Source organism: Cupressus sempervirens, chromosome 1 (assembly GCF_028749045.1).
Source record: "Cupressus sempervirens isolate cs-2001-9-10 chromosome 1, ASM2874904v1, whole genome shotgun sequence".
In the NCBI taxonomy this organism is placed as follows: domain Eukaryota; kingdom Viridiplantae; phylum Streptophyta; class Pinopsida; order Cupressales; family Cupressaceae; genus Cupressus; species Cupressus sempervirens.
Window position 1 is genome coordinate 144,785,533 of NC_143118.1, and position 21,959 is coordinate 144,807,491.

Here is a 21,959-nt window from a genome sequence, read left to right on the forward strand (position 1 = left end):
ATCATGCCTAAGTTAGTTCTAGTTAAGTACAATGCAAGTCTTTGTTTGAACCTTCTCTGCCACCTTCAGACCAATGCTTTGATCACCAATAGATCTACCTCTTCTTCTTCACAATCATCTTAGCATCCAAAATCCAAAATGCTTCCCTAAATTCTTTATTTAATTCATCAACCCTAAGATTGACAAAACCTCATTTTAAAATTTACAATTATACATGCCAAGAATAATTATATTGGTCAGGTTTGTTAGCTAAAACATAGTAATTATCAAAAACCTCGAATTATTACATGGGAAAAAAATGGTTTACCACTCGTCCATAAAATATTTTACCAATTATGTCAACCAAGAGAACAAGAAAACTAGAACTGACTAAAATCCCTTCAAATATCATCACCATGATAGATATATACTACCAACTCAATAATAACACAATCCAAGAACATCTGTAGGCATAATGAAAAATTCACAAGCATCGAGGGACATCCAAATCATCATATTTTCTAACATCTCATGCAAAGACTCAAAAATATTATCAACTCCAACTATGATAGCTAAAAAATGCCTTACAAATCTCTTGACCATAAACCTTTAGAGTTGGTAACACCTCAACATGTCATAAACATACTCTTATGTGCACAAACAAAAATACCAACCTAGAATTGTACACTCAACAATTCTTTATGACTCTATCAACACTAACAGATAGTAAAATTACCAGTCACCACTCTTGACCTTCTAACATACCCAAATCATCATGTGCACCTTTGTAACTTGACATGGACCAAGTATAGACCATTTGTAACATCACATAAAATGTGAGACTCTTGATCTTAATAACATGTCATCATCAAACCTCTAAACATAATGCACCATAGGCCAAATTGCTTAGCAGGCACATTGACATCAATGACAACACATCCAACTTTCCCAAAAATATAATGTTTTTTCTTCCAAGTTTGGAGTCTTATCATGCGGCTTATTCTTATCATGTTCTTCTAAAATTGATTTATTTGAAGTCATCTTCATGGATTCCTCTAATATGAAATCATTAATTTTTTCCTAATTCATAATGATTTCCTCTTTTTAGAATTTGAATAATCCAGGGACTCCACGAACACCTCTAGAGTTCCCAATTGACCTCCTAATGAATTAACATTTCTCTTAATGTTCCTTCTTGGGAGTCTTCCTCCACCTTTCTAAATTTCACTAGAGGAGAGGCTTGTTCTTGAATCTCAACTCCTCCCTCATTCTCCAAATCATGTTCATTTGTATGATCTATGTATAGAACCAAATTTGTATATGACTAAGAAGGAAGAAAGCATGCCAAATAATTCTTTTTTTTATCTTCCTTGAAAACCAAATTTACAGGGGATTGAGAGTTAACTAGAGGGTAAAAATTACCCCCAAGTCCATTTATTACTTCTTCATCAGATCCAAGGGTTTGAATATAAAGGGTTGCCAAATAGTTGTCCTTTGAACTAGTTGGGTTTTATGCTTCTCTAATTCTACACTATTAGTTCCTAAAAATAATTGGTCTAATATCTCTTCCTATAATTCTAATTTGGGTGTCATATAAGCTTTTTTTAATAAAATCTTATAATTCTTCAAGAGGGGGTGGAATCCCTTTGAGGATCCCAAGCTTTTAGACTAAGATCTTTGGGAAAAATTATGGAATCTCAATCCTATCTTGTATTATGAATAAAGTTTACAATATTTGAGGCCATAAACGTAAAATTGATCCTTACTTTGCCTTTATCATTGGATAGGAGACTAGGACCAATTACCTAATGTTGTTGAATCACTAAGTTATAACCATGCTTATAGTCATGGCAATAATGAAGTCTCTAATAAATGATTCATAGAATACAAAGACACTTTAGGAAGGTCTTTGAATGAGAGAAGGGGAGAAAGGAGAAGGGCTCTAGTATTTTTCAACCTCTAGGAAGAAAAGAAGAGAGCTTTTGGACATAGGATTATTGTGTTGACACCCAGGGTCGAAATCAATTCCACATTATTCTGATTCGTTTTCAATGATTTTTTTTTAATATTTGACATGCCTTCATTTATTCTTTTTATTTCTTGATTTTCATATAGAATATTTTTTAGTCCAAGCCTTATTTCTTGTACTAATTTCAAATTGTTGTAGGAAGGATTGTCTCTAAAATCAATAATAAACAAATTCTAACATGGAGAAGAAATTCTTCCAAAGTGAGGGTGTGAATCTTCAAGTAAATACCAAGATTATTCCCAGTAGGCTAATATAGACAACTCTCTATATTCTAGATTAAGTTTATACACTATATCCAAAAGGGAATAAATTTGATGTTTCTTGCTTCATGGGTAACAATTGGAAATGCATAATTGCATGGGGACTCTAGAACTCTTATAGACCTACCTTTATATTTGTAAATCTTATCATTTTGTAAATTGTATCTCTATATTCAAGTTAACTATTAATAATTCCTAAGACTTGTGTATGTCCGTGCCTTTCAAATCTAGTTTTGTAAAACCTAAAAAGAAAATTGAGATACTCCAAAACTTACAAATTAGTGCCCAATTTTGGAATTTTTGTATTCTGGGTTTTAACAGGGAATCTAAAAGTTTAATACTACAATCTTGTTCTCTCTGATCCATGAATTACTCCTATCTTGTAGATCTATCAAGCTTTGAGAAAGTTTCAATTCCATTGATTTGTCCACTTAAGGTTTTCTTTTGATGTCTTGTCCAAATAAAACACTTTTGGGATTGTTGAAAATCTTTTACTTCCATGCTATTCATATCTTTCTAACATAATCTTCTACCCATGTATGGCCTTCTATGCTAAGCACATCCTTGATATCCAGGATGGGATCATCCTATGCCCTTAGTACCTCACTCGTTGTTGGACTTAGGCTCTTCGCATCTCCTTGGAATCTTTTAGAGTGAGATCTCACCGGCTACATATTCAGACTTATCACCAGATCAGCAGGGAGGACAAGATCTGTCAACTTTGTCACCTTGGGGAGGTTGAGATCGAGTCTCACTTTATTTTTCGTTGTCCCATGTACTTTGAGATCTGAGGGAGATTCTATTGTTTGTTCAAAGTATGTTGGTCTCTTCCCTCATTCTTCAAATATATTGACCAACACTATCTTGCACTCTACCTTCAGGACACCATGCTGCTTCATGAGCACACTACACATCTCCAGCTTTTCTCGACATCAACCCCTACACAACTCATCACCTCTTTCTTCAGTCCTATAGTCCTTGCCCAAGGATTGAAACAGCCTCCTTGTACTATCTTAGGTCACACGAGATTTGTGAGATCTCATAGAGATCACACTCAACAATGACCTTCCAGAGTACATGATTGCTCTAATGCCCACCTTTCCATTATGGACTAATTCTCACCTGTGAGGAGTTCTTAATTGTTGTTATTCATTTTCTTGGTTCTTTTGTTGTTTTTCTTTCACATTATTCCTATGGACATCATTTGGTGCTTCCCCTGCTGGCATTTGCCCTCTATACTATTTCCAGTCCCTTAGACCATCATTGGTCTCCTGTTGGACATTAATAAATTTATCTTATTTTATCTTATCTTGTCTTATTCATTTTCACCCTAGACAACGAGTGTGACTTGTTTGAATAGACCCTTTTATTATTGCCAAATCTTAATCTAATCCCCTATCTCACTTTATTATCCATGTCACCTTCGTAAAATTACCATTTCCCATCCTTACATGAATGGTAACTCCATTTTTAGTTCAAATCTCCAATCTCTGCAACCATTGTTTTTAAATCTTAAAAAAAAAATCTTGGGACATTTTTAGTTTGAATATCCTTCATATTCCTTCCCTAGCTTGTCTACTCCAATAAGTGTCCAAATCCCTTGCTCTAGTATCTTGATTTATTCAATTATCTCTTTTCCTAGGGTCTTATAGCCTCCTAGCAATACAAGGATTTAAATTTGAGGAGTCCATTTGTCCTCTTAAACCTTGACTATCATGGTTTTTGCCTTGATGATGCTCTAAAAAGTTATTTCATTCAACTAATTTCTCCACCCTCCATAATTTATGTTAGTCTACTAGTTTTTGTGGATGTAAGGTCTTCCTTTCCCTTTCACAATCTTTGTTTCCAATTTTCATGCAATTTTTTACTCTAGATACTAGGTTTCTCTTTTCACACAATAATCTTTTGAACACTTTACTCTAGATCCTAGGTTTCTCTTTTCACGCAATACTATTTTCAACACTTCACTCTAGATCCTAGGTTTCTCTTTTCCCCACAATAATCTTTTCTCCCAAAAGTCATTCAATAGCTCTCTCCAGCATTTCAACCACTCTCTCTAGAGTCTCATTCTCTAAAATTTAAAACATAAAGTTATTATTTCATTGTGGAAAACATTAAATGATTTTGAAGGCATCCTCACTAGGGGAAAGGACCCAAAACCTGAGTGTGTTCCAATGGATGTAATAGGAGTTGTTGATTTGATACCCACACTTACTGATTTAGCATCTATATGTGTTGGCTTAATATCCAATTGTTTTGATAACTTTGCACCAATAATGATGACTTTGAATTAGTAGAATGACGACTCCCCATAATTGAATGAAATGTGCCCTAAGTTGTAAAAACTAACTAGTGACATGATGCCACATCAGCTACACAAGTATGGGTACCTTTTTTGTACGACCATTGTTTGGGCTATTTTGAACACCTTGGGAAAATGCATGTTGATGTGGCATCATGATTGACGATGTGGACCTAAAACTTTAGGTATAAGTAGACAACCTATCAAGTAAACTATTATAAAAGAATTAGGAAAATTTTCAAATTTATTTGTACAATATAAGAAAGTTGAAATTATGATGCTTAACTAATGAATTCTCTCTCCTACTAAATATACTCCAAAAGTCTACATGACATAACCAATGCCGAATAGAAAAGATAATAATGTTACATGAGATTTTTTTTTTAAATTCAGCAAAACTGTCACAAAGATAGATGATAGGATATTTAAAAGACTAAGCAAAACCAAAGCAAGTCAATAATTGTGAAAATTTATTGCTCGAAACTATAGTCGAGGCCTCTGCTTTATCTAGTGATTAAAACATTCTTTTTCAACCAATCAAAAATTAATTTAAGCCAATGCTAATTTAGATTGTTAAAGTCAAATATAGAAACATGTTCAACAGTTAACTAAATCGAAATTTGGTAGAATTTCATTGGTGCTAGAGTGGGGTTGTTGTTGCACCAAAAGATCGATCTATCAATGCCCAATACAACCACTTAACTTATAGTACACAAGAGGCAGTTAAGCCCTTGTCACAAATCTCGAGGGAAGCACTAAACAAATTTCCAACAATCTCCCTCTCAACGTTACCCGAGGGTCTCAGGATTCGAAACTGTGACCAAACTCTGATACCACTTGTTAGAGTGGGGTTGTTGTTGCACCAAAAGATCGATCTATCAATTTCCAATACAACCACTCAACTTATAGTACATAGGAGGTGGTTAAGCCCTTGTCACAAATCCCGAGGGGAGCACTGACCAAATTTCCAACAATTGGTCTGTATTTACAGTAGCATAGCAATATCATTTTCCCATACAAAAGAGGGTGTAAATTTCAATGTTTGTTTGCAATCCAATTCCGATAATTTTCTTACTAACCCCATGTCCCTATGTGGATGCTTAAGTGTGCTTTGTGGTTAAATTTAAGTAGTCAGAGTGTTCCCATCACATTTTTCAATCACAGGAAAAGGATAATTTGGAATCTATCCCTACTTTTGTGGAGCAGTCACTGCTTAAATTTTGAAAATAAGCATTAAAAAAAAACGAGGGGCTGAAATAACCAGCGGCTGCTTATTGAAAAAAATGACAAATAACACCACAAAATATTTTCCCTCTCATTTATTTATCCTCTTATTTATCAATATATTTTTCTACAATTTTTATTATCGAAATTTTATTAATACATTATATTTATGCCTGCCAAAAAATAAGTAGCAACAAAAATCAATAAGCATGGGGCTACCTGCTCCACAAATTGCTGCTAAAAATGTTGAGCAGTAGCTACTAACCAAAATAAGCATAGCAGCCACATGGGGACCTGCCCTAAAGAGCCCTTAATACATGCTTGCACTTTAGAGTAATATTGAATATGTGATGTTCAATTCGAGTAAATGGATAACAATGATGTTGTACATGACATGCTCAAGATACATGTATTTTCACACGGTATGGAAGAGTGATTTACACATGCTCATGTACTCCTAGTCTCATTAGATTTTTCTCTACATCATTTCTTCCTTATATACTATTAGGTTGATGGTGGCTACTAGTAGCAATGCATTGTTTACTATCCTATAAGTTTGATTAAAAAACAAGGACAAGATGCTAAATATTAGCCTTTCAAAATTAAATCCCCAGCCATTTTGCAGTATGCTTTGGCTCCGTTTTTAGAGCTGAAAATAATGTTTAATATTAGGTTGATAGGAGCCTTTGTAATGATCACTTTTATATAATAACTTTATATTATTAATAAATATTTTTAAGAACTTACAATGCTAACATTTAGTTTATCCTTGTGTTTATTTGTAGGACGAGGAAACATGGAGCTATGAGGGAAAGGAGGCACAACCTAGAACTCAGGAAACCTGTTATGGTTTATTGCATTGAATAATCATTTTTCTAAAGGCTTAGATGCCATTGGTAGGGATTAATAAATTTCTCCTTTCTTATATAAAATATAATATAGCAATTGGTCTTACAAGACTTCATTTTATTTAATTTTAATGTAGAGATTCAATAGCTCACTGCTATTTAATTACTGTGTTTCTTAAACTTCTCCATTCTTATATTAAATATAATGTAGCAATTGATCCTACAAGGCTTTATGTTATCTAATTTTAATGTAAACTTTAAGCTTGTTAAATAGTTGGTGGCCATCAGTACTATTTCATTATTTTTTATTAAGGAAAACAAGGTTTGAAGGGTGCTTGAAACCCTTTACAAATTAAAAGATATTCAATGAAGCCCATACCAAAGAAAACTACATCCCAAGGTGAAACAGGTCACCAACTAAAACAAAGTGACCAGGGTGGCTTCATAAATAACACAGTACACTACAGCCACAAAAACAGATTTTGACCGGACAGCTGAAATCCCATGGCAAAAAGGGGAAAAGACAATAAGTCCCTACCCATGTCAGACTACAAAGAACTACAGGCCAAAAGAGCCAAGAGAGCCAAAAATAGGACAGTCGCTTTAGAGTAGTAATAGTAATAGTAGTAGTTCATTGTTGAAAGGTTGAATATTTTTTAATGGTGTCACATTTTTTCAATCTAAAACATGAGAAAGAGCCACACATTGTCATCATATCTTAGGTTAACTATTTCCCAGTTATTATTAGTGCTGCATGAAATTTTTCACATTTTTCCAATCTAAAACATGAGAGAGAGCCACACATTGTCCTCATAATCTTAGGTTAACTATTTCTCAGTTATTATTATTGCTGCAAAAAAATTTACTACAAAGAAAAAATATAGTTTGTGGTGCGGATGTTAATATAGAGATTTCATTGTTTGTGTGGCTTCTCTTTATTTGAATCTTTAACCAAGGTCGGAGCCACGGTTGAGTGCAATAATCTTCTAGCCCCTACACTAGCACAGGCCCCTAGCCCACCCTGTATGTTATGTATGTACCATACCTACTACAATAGGGATCAAGGAGTGTTGACTTCTTGTACACAAAATGAGCTATGTGCAACAACATCAATTACGGGCCTGACTGAAAATATGATTGAATGTTTGGTTTCCAAGTTAACCTAATTAAAAGGCTTAAAGGCACTCATATCATCCTAAACTTTCTCAATTTAATGGGGTATTTATTGTTGATGCTTATCATGGCCACTTTTGGGCAATTTCCATTGCTTTATTTCACTCATTCAGTGTAAAGTGCTCCATTAAATCTAGATGGCCACGAGTTGTTATTTGTTAGACTCTAGCATATTCTCATTCACATATTCTGTCTTACTATCTCTGTTTTTTAAGAAAAATCAATGTCTTTGGTATAAGTTTTTAAGAATTTGTATCGCGTTCAAATTATTGTTTCCAAAATCAATTGTTATAAAACATACATATCGTGATGACATTGACAATACACAATTTGATACATAAATTTATTCTACTATAAAATAAGATTTAATAATCTCCACCCTACATATAATCTCTGCCAAGGCTGGCAACTCTCTCTATAAACTTTTAACTTCTCCATCTTCTCCTATTTCCCAAAAACTGCCTGCTAGCACTTGGCAGGAACTGTGCTGCCCTGCAGCCCTTGTTTTTTATGTATAAATGATGGGGTTATTTACTAGACAGCATTTCGTAGTGCACATTACTTGCTACGTGTCATCCTTCGTTTTCAAGGTTTCTACAGTAAGATAATTGTCAGCAGCAGCAAATATGGCAAAGCGTTAAATTAGGCCGAAACTTGGCTTCTAGGGAGGATTTTGAATTCTATATTGATTCCCTACTGAATGATGAACCCATCGAATCCTCCTTGGTAGGCAGAGGATATCTGTGATGGAAGAGGATATCTGTGATGGAACCATCTGGTGGCTATTCAGCCACTAAAAATTAATTTTTTCATTTTACTTTTTATAACTTTTCAAAATAAACATTTATCAAGTATTTTCCCCTTGTATGGTAAACACTTTTTGTGGCTGCATAAAGATCGCCACCATCTAATCCTTCTTGGGAAGAAGAAGATTTCAGTGATGGAGCGCAGGCATTCCACGTATCAGCAATATGAGTTTTATAAATTGATATTTATTTTTGCTGCAGCACTACAAAATACCTAATATTTCACTGAAATGGTGGCTCTGTGTTATTACATGCAGTTATACGCTTTCTAAACTTTTAATGTTGTATTACAAGTCCAAAAATACAAAAATACCATCCTCGAGAAGAAAAGAAAAGCAATATTCAGTGCGCCCAGTTGCGCGAACACCATCTTAAGATAAGACTGCTAAATCACATCAGTTTCACTCTTAACACAAGTATTGTAAAGAATAAAATAAGGGTCCATTTGGTGAGCGGAATAGGAATACATATTCTGGAATAGAAAGTATTCCTGTTCTCTGTTTGGTTCAGCCAATATTTGATGGGAATTCGTGGACCCGAAAATTTATGTTTTCTAAAATTAAAAAAAATGGAATAGGAATACGTATTCCAATACCACCTATTTTGATGGAATTGCAAAACCTCATTTTTGGGCCAAAAATGGAATACGTATTCCATTTTTACTTCGTATTCCAATCCCGTTTTGGTGCATCCAAACAAAAAATTCAAAATTTTTGAAATACGTATTCCTATTCCGCTCACCAAACGGACCCCAAATGCCAATTAAGGAAGCACCACCTTGATGGGGCTACAAAATGATATTCATCTCAGTCAAAAATCAAAAAATATGGTAAAGAAAGGACAGTAAATAAACAGCCATCTTGAGAGTACAAGAAATACTTAAAGATTAGAGTCATTACCCAATCTTAAATACTTTCCACATTTTTATATATTTGAGGAAAATGTGAACTTGGGATCCTTGTTACAAGATGAACGACAATTGTGTGACATTTGATAAAGGACAATTGTGCCCATAAATTGTGTGTGTTTTAAATCTATGCGGGGTAGATTCAAACAAGGATTGAACCGTGGTACCATCTATAATAATAGAAAGTATGAGGACCGAAATCCATGGCAGGAAAATAATAAATGCTGAATACGGTAACTTTAGTTTCTTCCTTCGCTGAAAGGAAGATAAACAGATGAATCAAATGTACACGCTCATTGATGTTGAAAAGAGAGTTAGTAGCAGGCAGCATAGCATGTACGGTTGTTAAATTTGAAAATCTCCTACCTTCAATTGAGAGCAATGAAGATGAATAATTCATGGATGGGATTCAAATTGAGTTTATCAACATTCCATTCAATCTATACCAATTATTATTTATTTAGATTAGAGGAAGGGTATATGTAATCCTTATAAGTAATTTTGTGCATTTAAGTTCTCATCAGTATATTAGATTTTGATCATTTTTGTTATCTTTGTAATTAATTTAAAATAAAAGCTATTTTTTCAGCTTCTGGGCTATTATTAAAAAAGGGGACATTCTTTATGTGCAAAAAGGTCCTAAGTTGTCATTTAGAAACCACGTCTAATATCTGTTTGAAAACAAATTAAAATAACCATACACAGCCACTTCAAAAAAAATTATAATTATAATAATTATAATAACCATACACAACAACATCAAAAATTTGTGCAACTAATTTGACACAATAATTCTTTAATAACCAAAATATGTCATCCTCATAGGTGCACTGTGAATAGCAATAAAATTGCACAGGCCCAATTAAACAAACACTAAAACTTTAACTGTTAAGAATACAATTGGAAGACTATTAATACATGTGAAATATCTTAATGGACTTTAATGTTTTTTTCTTTGGGTTATTATGAAGTCAGTAATTGGGAGATTGGGTCAGCAAAGAGTAAATTACTGAAACATGGACTGCACCTTCTCTTAATGGAGTTTCTAAAATATGTTCTAATAGTTAGAACAAGTATGGACCATTTTAAAGATAAGATCTCAACTCCATGCTCTTACTGCATTCATCATCAGCCCTAAAACTAGAAAAAACAATTTAGACACGTTCACTCCAATAAAAAAATTGTTTCCGACTTATAAAACTAGCTCCAAGTTTGATCAATAAGTATGTGCATTGATTCCCATGACACAACAATTCTAAACCAAAATAAAAAACCCATTACTTGGAAAATCTTTCCCCTAGCTACCCTGTCGTTGAGATTCTATCCTGTGTTTTATCCTGTGTTTGACTTCTCTCATTTAAGCTATCGATTTAAATTATTTAACACACATCAAAGATTCTATAATAAATTTAAACATGATTTATCCATAGTTTCATATGAATATTTAAAATTTTCTTATATATTATAAATTTTCCCTAATTTATATTGTTGTCTCCACTACTATCCCCTATTATCCTCTATCCCATTAAAAATGCATCTCAGATATCGGAGATAACATAAAAATGTGCTAACATCAATGGACACTTATCCTATTGGTGAAGTTGAAAGGTTCTTAAAGAAACCGCCAGGGATCAGTCTCACTCTGTGCGTGGCTCTGACATTGAAAAGGGACGTGGCAGATATAGTGCCTGGATAAATTTGGCAAAATGGATACCCCTTAGTCTTTCACAAGTAGAGAAAGGGGGAGTCCACCTATCAACACACTCAAATTCAGTCATTGTTCACATCACTTCACTCAAATTCAGTCATTGTTCACATCACTTCATTTTACCTGTGATTCCAAGTATCAAGACACTCGAATTCAGTCATTTGAGTTTTAACATATTTGAGCAGATTGCATTGGTTTGTAAGCGAGTATGATTCCGAGTGTGCATTGATTTTGATGACTTATTAATGTTTAAACCAAGGTTGCACGGGTACGTGGGTACGGGAACGGGTACGGGTACGGGTACGCATATTTTTCAAAATAGGGGACGGGGGTACGTGTGTATGCCTATTTTTTCTATATAATTAATATTTTATAGAAAATATAAAAATCAAAATATATGTCATGAGTCATGACATTGAGCATTCAAAACAAGAAATTTGAAATATAGAGATATATATATATATATGCTATTGCTGAATGTTTAATGTTTAAAGTATTTTTCATAATAGGGGACGGAGGTACTTGGGTATGTCAAACTTATTTAAAAATTATACCTTTATATTTATAAAACATCTGAAATTATGAGTCATGACAATGGTTTTTCAAAACAAGAACAGTGATAAAGTTTGCAAATGTAATGTATTGTTTTCAGTTTCAGATTTGCTATATGTTTGAAATAATAATACATGATAAATGCTTAGATGCATAACAAAGAAGGCAGACTTTAAACATGAACAAGAGGATCCTAAATCATATAACAATGACATATTGCAAATGATAAACTTATGACTTGAACAGTGATAAAGTTTATTGTTAATGAGTATCAAAGTTTCAAACTGATTTGGTATTGAATTACGTTTGATAAACAACAAGCTAATACAAAAAAAATTTTAAAAAAAAAAAAATCAGAATCTTAATCAAGGTCCTTAGCTATAATGCTCTCCACCGAGTACCCGGTACGTGGGATACGTGTACCCGGTACTTGGGTACGTGGGTACGAGTACCAGGGGTGTGGGTACAAGTACCCATGCAACCTTGGTTTAAACATGATAAAATTATATAAACAATATATCCATTCATCTGCCCTCTTATCACACCAAAGGCACTGGCCCTTGACCCCATTAGGAGCTACTGTCTCCAAAGCCCCACTGTAGTTTATATAGAAAAAAGCCTTATTAGAGACCCAGTATTTTGCACTAGAAACTTGCAAAATAATTGATACAGATTTTCAAGTAATAGTCATGATAATATCATGTTTATTGAGCTCATATTTTATCTATAAATGAAGGAAAAAACAGGATTCTATGATGTTCATTGAACTCATTTATTTACAAATGAAGGAACAAAAGACACGACACCTGCAAATTCAAATGTATGCAAATATGTTTTAAGATTATTTTAAAATTTTCTACACACATTCTTCTGCCTCCCTTGGACAGGTAACATGAAAAACATAGTTTCCAATATCCTCGGTGAGTACTTAATGTCTATGATTACTTGTTTTCCTGATTGCTTATGCAAGATTAGAAAAACACATCACGATTAAGCGCGTAAGGAAGGGTTTATGGAAACAGTACCTGGATCGTCTTATGTGAACTTCCTGTCCACAAAGTTCAAGAAACTATAGTTGTTGGGCTTCTTAACATTATCCCATATATCCAATACGTTGTATGATGTATATTAACACTTGCCCATAATCCTCTATATAATACAATCTAAATGGGATGTAATTAGTATCACCAATTTTGCTAGAGTTTTTCATTGTTCCTGGGTTTCTAGCCACAAAAGCTTCGATCTTGCATGAGAAGTATGCCTTCTAAGGATCTCAAATCTACATCAATTTCAGGGATTGAAACATATGATGGTACTATCACATAAACAAAAATTCAATTCACCACGATTTGACAGAGAAAGATGAAGATCGATAAGAACAAAAGTTGTAATAAAAGCTCAATCCACCAAGATTTAAGCCCACTAATACTATACCATACATGATATCTTAGCTTTGCCAAGGAACAGTAACAATGCTTTATTTACTTTAAGCCCCGGGACAAAACTCAACTAATAACTTCGCACAAGATGAGCAAAAGTAATTTGCCTGTTAAATCGGGAGAACCCCATTGACATCAATCAGTGTGAGAATTTCAGAGCCCTCGGCATCCATTAAATTATTTTACATCAAAAAAATCATATATACAATTTCAATCAAACATTTGGGCCATTTGAAGACAAATAAACATCTCTTTTATACTCAATCCTTCCATTTGAAAAATAGATCCACAGCAGATGCATAGGATCCCAAACTTGCATAAAATGAATGAGCTAAAATCAAATTAAACTTCATAGTAAAATGGGAAGAATCACTAAAGGTCAGAAACAGGCTTCTCAACGAAGGAATTAAAGATAATTGGTACACATAAGCTGGTGCAAGTTCAATTCTTCAATTGCTGGTAGGTACATGTCAAGGGTATCTTCCTCCATCAATGGCAAAGACAATGAAAAAATGTCATAGCAGGAGTCTTTATCATTATTCCCATGTCAACCTTAAGGAATCCTTATCAATACATTGTGCATATACCTTATACAGGGCAACTGCACACTTCTTTCAGGTTGGAAAAATGGGAATGATGTATCGTAAAACAATTCAAAACGACTAATGCAAGAAGGGTACAAAGTTTGTAATGTGTTGCGGCTATAGTCTAATATATTTAGATATGTTTTCAGAGCACTCATCGGTAACAATTAATCTTCATTGTTGCAGTTGACTAAACCTATTATTGTTATGGAAACCACACGCAATAAACTAATTATCTCTTTCTTTCACGATCGGTTTTTGCAAGTGCTTTCAAATGTTAAGGAAAAGCAATAAAACGTTGCGGGCAAAGATCAACTTACAATGCACAAATTTCAATTTATTAACAGATAATTAGGACTTTATCAGTAACAACATCTCATCCACTCAAAGTTCCGCAATTAGTCTGTAGTCAAACATGGGCAAATTAACTATTGAGAAAACTCTTTATCATGGAATGGCACCCACTAGTAGCAGCTAACCTAACTAATCAAGACAAACAAGAGCAATACAACAGATCCCAGGCAGAACTTCAACCTTGGGTATTGACCATGGTTTCTAGAAACGGGTGTATCATGGCAGCGTATCATCTTCTATCAGATATTCTCATGCCAGCCCAGAGGGATCTTTGCCAATACCTAGTGCATATACCTTCATATGAATGCAAGGCAACCATACAAACCATCACCTTTGAAAAAGGAGAATCTAATGGATTGTAGAAAAATTCAATACCACTGACAGTAGTTGGGTACTCGATTGTAAAACATTACAGCTACAGTCTTGTATCTTTTCGGATATGACATCAGTTACAAAACATTTCACTGTTTATTAAGTTGGTTAAACCTATTATTATACAGAATCTACACGCAACAACTTTGACAACGTCCAATGTTTTCAAGAAGTCAAATTTTACAACTTTTCCAAATGTTTAGGAAAAGCATCTAAATGCCAGGGCACATATATCAACTTAGCACAAATTATCTTTTATCCTTCGCAAATGGTGAGGAGTTTTGTTAAAAACTCAACCAATACTCTTGATATTTGTGTTGTTGTTTTCCACCAAGTTACTTTGGATTGTGCTGGAATCCAAAGAATTTGAGTCAGATAAAACACTTTCATGTCTGGCATGTCTGGTATCGTGCACAGCAGCTTGTAAAGTGTGCCAAATTTTGAATTAAATTCGTACACCAGCATCTTGAACAGTGTACAGCTAGACAAATGCTTGCAAGTGAAGAACCCAAAGAAAATTGCCCACGAAGACAACCACTGCAATTTAATGACAATATATGCTAAACTGTAACAACACTACATAATGACATAGCTTGCACCTCGAAGTTAACATCAAGTTGAACATTCTTCCTATGGCCTTTGGCCTTTTAAAGTTCAAATACTTTTCCCACAACACAGACAGCAGTCACGGTAATTCTCAAGGTATAACTTTATTGAAACCATTTCAAACCTACCTTCCACAAGCCTCTTCAGAAATATTTTCAATCAATGATTTCAATGTCAGGCAAGCTCCACACAATATAAACTACAGAGATCATGCTCTATATAGTATCACTTCTATCTTTTATCAAGGCAATAGTCACAAGTATCCTATAAAACACATTTCACCTATACCTTAGCTCCACAATAAAGATATGGTTGATTTGTAAACATAACTCTTCCATAAAGCTACAGCAATGTATTGATACATGGCATTCACTAGACCTAGTTGAGAATATCTGGCCAATACTAACCCCTACCCAACGGGAGAAAAAGAAAAGGCTATCAATGTCCTCCACTTGCTGACAAACAAATATTCAACTTTTTAAAAATATTTGTGTTACAAGTGTACCATTTGGTTAATAGAAACTGTCATTCATTCACACCATTTGCTAAACTTAAATTATAAATATTCATAATAAGAAACTAATTCAATAGGATTGTAAACAAAATTATACCACCTCAATTAGCTGCTTGATCTCATAATCCAACAAAGTTCTGAAACTTCTTAGCATTGTCTCCCCTGCAACTCTGAACTCCACCAACATGTAAAATTATTTGGCTACCAACCAAAAACTATGAATTAAAGCTCTTAGAAAGTCAGATCACCACCTAATGGGATGGAAACGGAAAGAAATGCAAAGGCAGTTAAACATCAGAAAAAAGAGACATCTGTTGAGAGGAACGCTGTTAAGTACTTCAAAATTTAATGTTTTACAATTGGTTACAATTTCTTGCTTTTGAAATGAAGCTTCACATTTTTCCTCTATAAGCAAACATTTTAATTTTAAGCACATAATTATGGCTTCAATTGACCAAACGTGATGGCCCTAGGGCATGAACATATAGTAAGGCTGAGATAAGACTAGCTAAGTTAACCTAAATTTGAGTCAAATTACAATAAGTAAAAATAATACATGTTACCTACCAATGCCTTGTACACATGTTACATTATTAAATGGAAGCTGGATAAGCTAAGCACCACATAATGGCTGCTCCTACAAGCCACAATTAAATATCTCTTAAGGCAATTTAGAATCAGATCCAATAACAGTTTTGAAGTATTTGAACCAAAAGGGGAGATCGGGGAACCTAGTTGTACACAAATTTAAGTTTTCCAGAACAATTGAATAAAGGACAAATAGAACATAACTTCTTACTAGTGTCTGTGAGATCCTGTATTAAACTAAGAATTTCACAAAAAATGGTTTTAATGTCATATCACTGTGGTTTGCCTATGTGCTCAAGCGGATTAAGCTTACCCTTCTTTACTCGTCACTAACTGCATTAAGTGCCACTGGTGTTACCCTGCCAATTGAATTTAGATGTTGCAATGGCATCTGTAAGTTGTAACATAAGCTACTTGCATGCACATCTTCCAGATAATCACGAGACAATTGTGAGTAGTAGGAAAGCAATTTATAAACTACCAGAATAACATCTTGGCCTTCCGGCATTAGAACATGTGATTGATACATTCACAAGTTCTGCTCATTTAGCCATACAATTTTCTGTGTGAATAAATGCAATTACTTGAGAAGGAAATAAAAATGGAACTCTCATCCTGATGATGGATCACAGAGTGTGATCCAAAACGTTGCTGTCAAAAAAGCATACACAATCAAATCCAGAAACAAATAAATCATTAGAAAAGGATTGTGGAAATCTGATTGTTAAAATATAACTTGTCAACTGATATAGTATTGATTTAGTACTCCAGTATGATACATTAAGAAATTTTTTACCCCAATCAGTAATTCATATTTCATAATCTTTGACCTTGGATTATGTATTTCCAATTAATTTTTTTCATTAGTTTTAAATTGTATTTATCATAAATAGAAAAAAAAAAACTCCCACATTTTTCCCTTGTCTCTCCCAATACTCAGGGCTCCAATGATCCTTCCAGTTTGCTAGCAACCATCTCTTCAGCCACAATGTAGCCTTTAAGCAATGTCCTTGAATATAAAATTCACATTCAACTGTATGCTACGGCATTTGCATAGAAGTGATGGCCAGTACAACAGGTGTTACCTTGTGGAATCACCAAGAATAAAAAATATACTAATAATTTGAAGAGGGGTTGAAAGATCAAAAATACGCCAGTCTTGGAGAGTTAGATCTGAAACCTGTAAGGGAACCAGGCTAAGATTTGGTGATGATTAATTGACATTTTAATATATTTTCTTTTCTGGGGTTAGTGCCCTCTATCATGTTAGCTATATGAAAATCTATCATGCATAATCCAAAATCTTCATTCCCCTCATGATTCACCATTCTGCGTGCAAGCTGTCAACATGAACAATCACCCAAAACATAAAAATATTCTTCTATATCTCACAATTGTTTCTAAAAACATTTTCTTGCAATATTGTTTTGTTGAATCCTGACAACCGTTAATACAAGTTTCAGAATTGGCCATAAGAATAGCTTCTAACAGTACAAACCTTGCATTTTGGGGTTCAGATCATTGCACTGCAAATTAGATCTCCTTTTATAAGTTTCAACTAAAATATTTATTTTTTCAAAAGTGCTACTTTTGGAGTCTCATAAACAACTAATATGAACTTGTGAATTTCTGTCATATAAACTGATATGAAAAAAAAAAAATTAACCATGCTGTTCTGCAATAACTCTGCTGTATAACGTAAACAGGAATAGTATTTTGTATACGAATACCTGTGATGCCACCCTTCATCCTAATTAACAAAAAAGTCCAACAATAAATCCTTGTCATGCTATCCTTCACTTTAACAAATAAGTTAAAACACCAAACCATGACATTTATTTCCTTCAGCCTGATCATATTAGAAAATTCAGAACATGAAAGCATGTAAGTTGACAAGACAGAACCAGTAAAACCTTCTAGAAATTCCAGCAAGGTAAAACCTCGAAATCACTAACAGATGCAAAATTTAAGTAAATTATTGACCAGCACATGTAACATTCTCGACTCTAACATCACCCCTCTATTCACAAACAGCTAAAGCATCCATGTCCTCTTCTTATGACTTCCTATATATGTATAGATATATATAGTATATACTAAGGTTCTATACAACGGATGGATGATCTCAAAATATGACATAAAGCTGTGCTAGTGTCCATTCCTAAACTTTTAATCTCATGCTACAGGAACGAGGCAACCTTACAATTGCCACTTTGGTACTAGAATCATTATTACTATATCGCTTCCTGCATCCTGGGCACCTCCCATCTTGCTCGAGGATCCTCTTGTGGCAGAACAAGCAGAGACGGAATCCACAATTACAGGGAACAAAATTGAAGTCTGTGACATCCAAATCTTCATAGCAAATTGGGCAAGAAAGCGGCGCTGGAACTGATGAAGCAGAAGCATTATTATGATTACCAGTCCATGCACTACCCCAACACAATGGACGGCATGACTGTGATGGAAAGCTGTGAAGCTTGGTAAGCTTTGGCAATGTATTAGGACGAGATGTGTCATCGGGTCTCCAAGCCTTGCCACTGATACTACGGAGAGATTTGTTTCCAGCACTTGCAGACTTCATCTTATACTCAGGTTTTAGAGTCCCATCCTCAATAGAGAATTTGGACTTACTTTCATCAGAAGCATTATCCGGAATGGATTGGATTTCTTCCTTAACAGGTTTTGGCAGAGGCTGCCCTATATTTAGGGCATCCGCGGCAGCCTCCCAGTCATCTTCAACATCCGAACTACCATCATCATCCTCTTCATCATCTTCTTGGCTGCTATCAGGAGCTTGACTTTTGCTATTAATATCTTCTGAGCTGCAACCCTCATTGTCATATTCCTCTTCTTCAATTGAAGCCTTCGAGCTTCTGGAATCTATGTCCGAAAAACTCCTTCGAAATATTTCTGCTTGATCTGTTTGAGTACCGCAATTGTTTCCTTCCCCGGAATTAGTATTAGTAGAATTAGTGGCACCACTATCTTTGCTACTCTCGCCATTTCCATTGTGCTGCTGCTGCTGTGGCTGCTGCCAAATCATCTTATTCTTGCCTGCACCAATTTCAAATGACCAAGTTTAGAAAACTATTTCCCCCCTTTATACTAGACTAAACATGCAGAACCTTCACTCTAAATTCTTGTTCACCACCACTATAACAAACACTAATAAAACACTGACTCTTCAGTCATAACGCATACCTTGAGACAGCCATTGCTCGCGGCGAGCATCCAGTTTGCACTGCTTCAACTTGGCTCGCCTGTTCACCTAGAAATCACAAGAAAACAACTCCATTCAAAGCCGAAATGAATTTGAAATGATGAAGGCTTTAAAGTTCCTCACCAAAGATAGAAAATAAAGCTAGAAATTTGCGTCACGGTTCTCTATAGAATTGGAAAACAATGCCCTCTCCCTGTACTGCTAAAACTATAAAATTCCAAAGAAATAATACGCTGGAATTTTCTATGGTTCTTATAAAATCGGGGGAAAATGATGTTTATCTGATGTGATTAAACTACAAAATCCTTTCTCAAAAGAGGCCAGAGTTTTCCTTTGTATTCTTAAAAGCCAGGCATATCTGCTTCTTTTCATTGAATTTAAGAAATGGGTGTATGGAGGAGGGAAGTGGGTTTACCTCTTTCCATATGAATTGACAAAATAACAAACTTTCCAATCCAAATAAACCTGAAATGTTGGTTTGTAGCTAATACTTACTGTTATCGAAGACGTAATGCAGTCTGAGCTTTCTATTAAATAATATCTCGATAAGAGAAATACGTTTGCCTTGATACAACTACCAAATTCCTACTCAAACCAAAGCTGAAATTATGCTTTTTGATTTGTCGATAGTAGGGCTCACAATAATTCAGACCGCATTTTCTGGTTTTAACAAAATGGGTATCGACGGAGTGAAGTTTTTGTACATCTGAAGACACTAAAAGGTTCCAAATCACATCAAAACTGGATTTTGGTTTCATTAATCATCAGGATACATGAAATTTGACAAATGCGTTCATTCTTTTCAAAAAGGGTATAATAAGTGGGCATACGATTTTTCTATAGTAAATAATACAATTGTAAGAATCCTCATGAGAACAAAACAAAAATTGTATTCACGAATCAATCATCCACAGCGCTTTAAATTAAAGCAACAAACCTTTACAATTTTTCAAAAGTAGTTATCTATGAAATTGAAGTGGGCATCTGAAAAGCGAAATGGGTATACCTTTTTCTTCTTTGCAGCATAATCCCTAGCAGCCCCTGCCTTGGAAGCAAGAGAAGATGATTCTACTTTAGGATCCACTTCGCAAAGGACATTTCCACCGCATTCCAGAACCATTTTCGAATATTTAAAAAGCACTCGCTGCAAAAGCCTAATCACAAAAGATTCTGATAAACCTCTGTATATTGATTCACAGACTTTTTATGTCCGGTGACGAATTGGAAAAAAAAAAATTACGCGCAAAGAGCACCACGACCTCGGAATTATCGTAATCAATCGCGATCTATGTATCACTATGTTGAAGGGCTTCTGTTAATCGTGCATGCATACAAATCCGAATTCGCAGATATTATAACACTTGGTTGGGGTTTTTTCCATCGGTATCGGGCCGATGTTCTAATCCGTCCGATCGGTACTGAATGAACGGTCAGTGTGACGATAGGGAAGCACACGTGGAAGATTCGTCTGCCATTGATTTAATTTTGGGCAGGCCGTCGGATTTTTTGCAGAGTTCGTGTGGTTTACATGGAGAGAAGCCCAAGATTGCTTGCCCTGTTAAAAAAATCTTTTTTTGTACGTTTGAAAAGGAAGGAAATCGACGGTTGTTTTGTATGGAGATACAAAGCCCAAGTAGTCGGAGAAGTAATCTCTCTTTCTATAAATCTTTCATTGTCCTCTTGATGAATCAACAATAGGTACCACAAAAATGTAGAACTTGTGTTTTTTTCCAATTGCATGTCACACCTTTCAAAGAGTCACAGTGTCACAAATAGTTCGTGTATAAGTATTTTATCAGAGGAGAACATTTTAATAGTACTTCTATACAAATATTTTTAATCTCATTGGTCAACTATTGACTTTATATTTGTCGATATTTCATTAGGTTATTTTGTGCAAAAAATATAAACAACTTGTTTATTAATTATTGATAATAAATTTTTTTTTTTTTTAATAAAGTCATTTTCGCTCCACTTGGACATTGATTTGATAGCATTTTTAAATAGTTTTACTTATTTCTACGAATTTTATGTATGTAAATTTAAGAAATAATTTTATTAAAAATAAATTATAAATTCATTGTGTGTTGAGTATATTGATTTGATAGAATTTTTAAGTACTTTTATTAATATCTACAAATTATATATATATGTGAATTTAAGAAATGATTTTGTTAAAAAGTTAAGTTGAAAGCGTATTTTTTAAATAAAGATCAATGTTACAAGTCTTGGGATCAGCAAACAAAGATCAAGTTCGAACTCAAACTTGACATTTGGACTTAGCAAGGACTCGACAAATTAAAAAACCAAAGAAATTCAAAGTTTTTTAAGGATTTAAAGTTTTTCTCATGTATCATTTAGTCAATTAATATGAAATATACAAAAATTGAGACAAATAGAAGCTACTTTGAGCACATGTACAACTTTGCATAGATCACATAGGTATAAATGTGAATTTCTTGAGGAAATTAGTTAAAGTTAAACTAAATAA

The 21,959-nt window shown here is 34.2% G+C and overlaps 1 protein-coding gene across 2 annotated transcripts; it reads right to left on the reverse strand.

Moving 5' to 3' along the window:
* Positions 1 to 18,058: 18,058 nt before the first annotated feature.
* Positions 18,059 to 20,795, reverse strand: LOC149576602 (uncharacterized). Of its 2 annotated transcripts, none has more exons than XM_089818122.1 (3): positions 20,475 to 20,795; positions 19,450 to 19,516; positions 18,059 to 19,302 (listed from the first exon to the last, which is right to left on the reverse strand). In XM_089818122.1, the coding sequence occupies exons 1-3, from the start codon at positions 20,586 to 20,588 to the stop codon at positions 18,407 to 18,409; spliced, it is 1,077 nt and encodes a 358-aa protein (XP_089674248.1). In that variant the 5' UTR covers positions 20,589 to 20,795; the 3' UTR covers positions 18,059 to 18,406. The 2 variants fall into 2 exon arrangements, with proteins under 2 accessions (XP_089674248.1, XP_089674255.1); XM_089818129.1 differs by lacking the exon at positions 20,475 to 20,795 and adding an exon at positions 19,964 to 20,298.
* Positions 20,796 to 21,959: the final 1,164 nt, after the last annotated feature.

Bases quoted from the DNA above. Each gene is read 5' to 3' on its own strand.
- LOC149576602 (XM_089818122.1), bottom strand. From the start codon at position 20,588: ATGGTTCTGGAATGCGGTGGAAATGTCCTTTGCGAAGTGGATCCTAAA. The intron at 19,517-20,474 runs GTATACCCATTT...TGTGATTTCTAG, and splicing joins ATGCTGCAAAGAAGAAAAAG to GTGAACAGGCGAGCCAAGTT. The intron at 19,303-19,449 runs GTATGCGTTATG...AAATTGGTGCAG, and splicing joins CGAGCAATGGCTGTCTCAAG to GCAAGAATAAGATGATTTGG.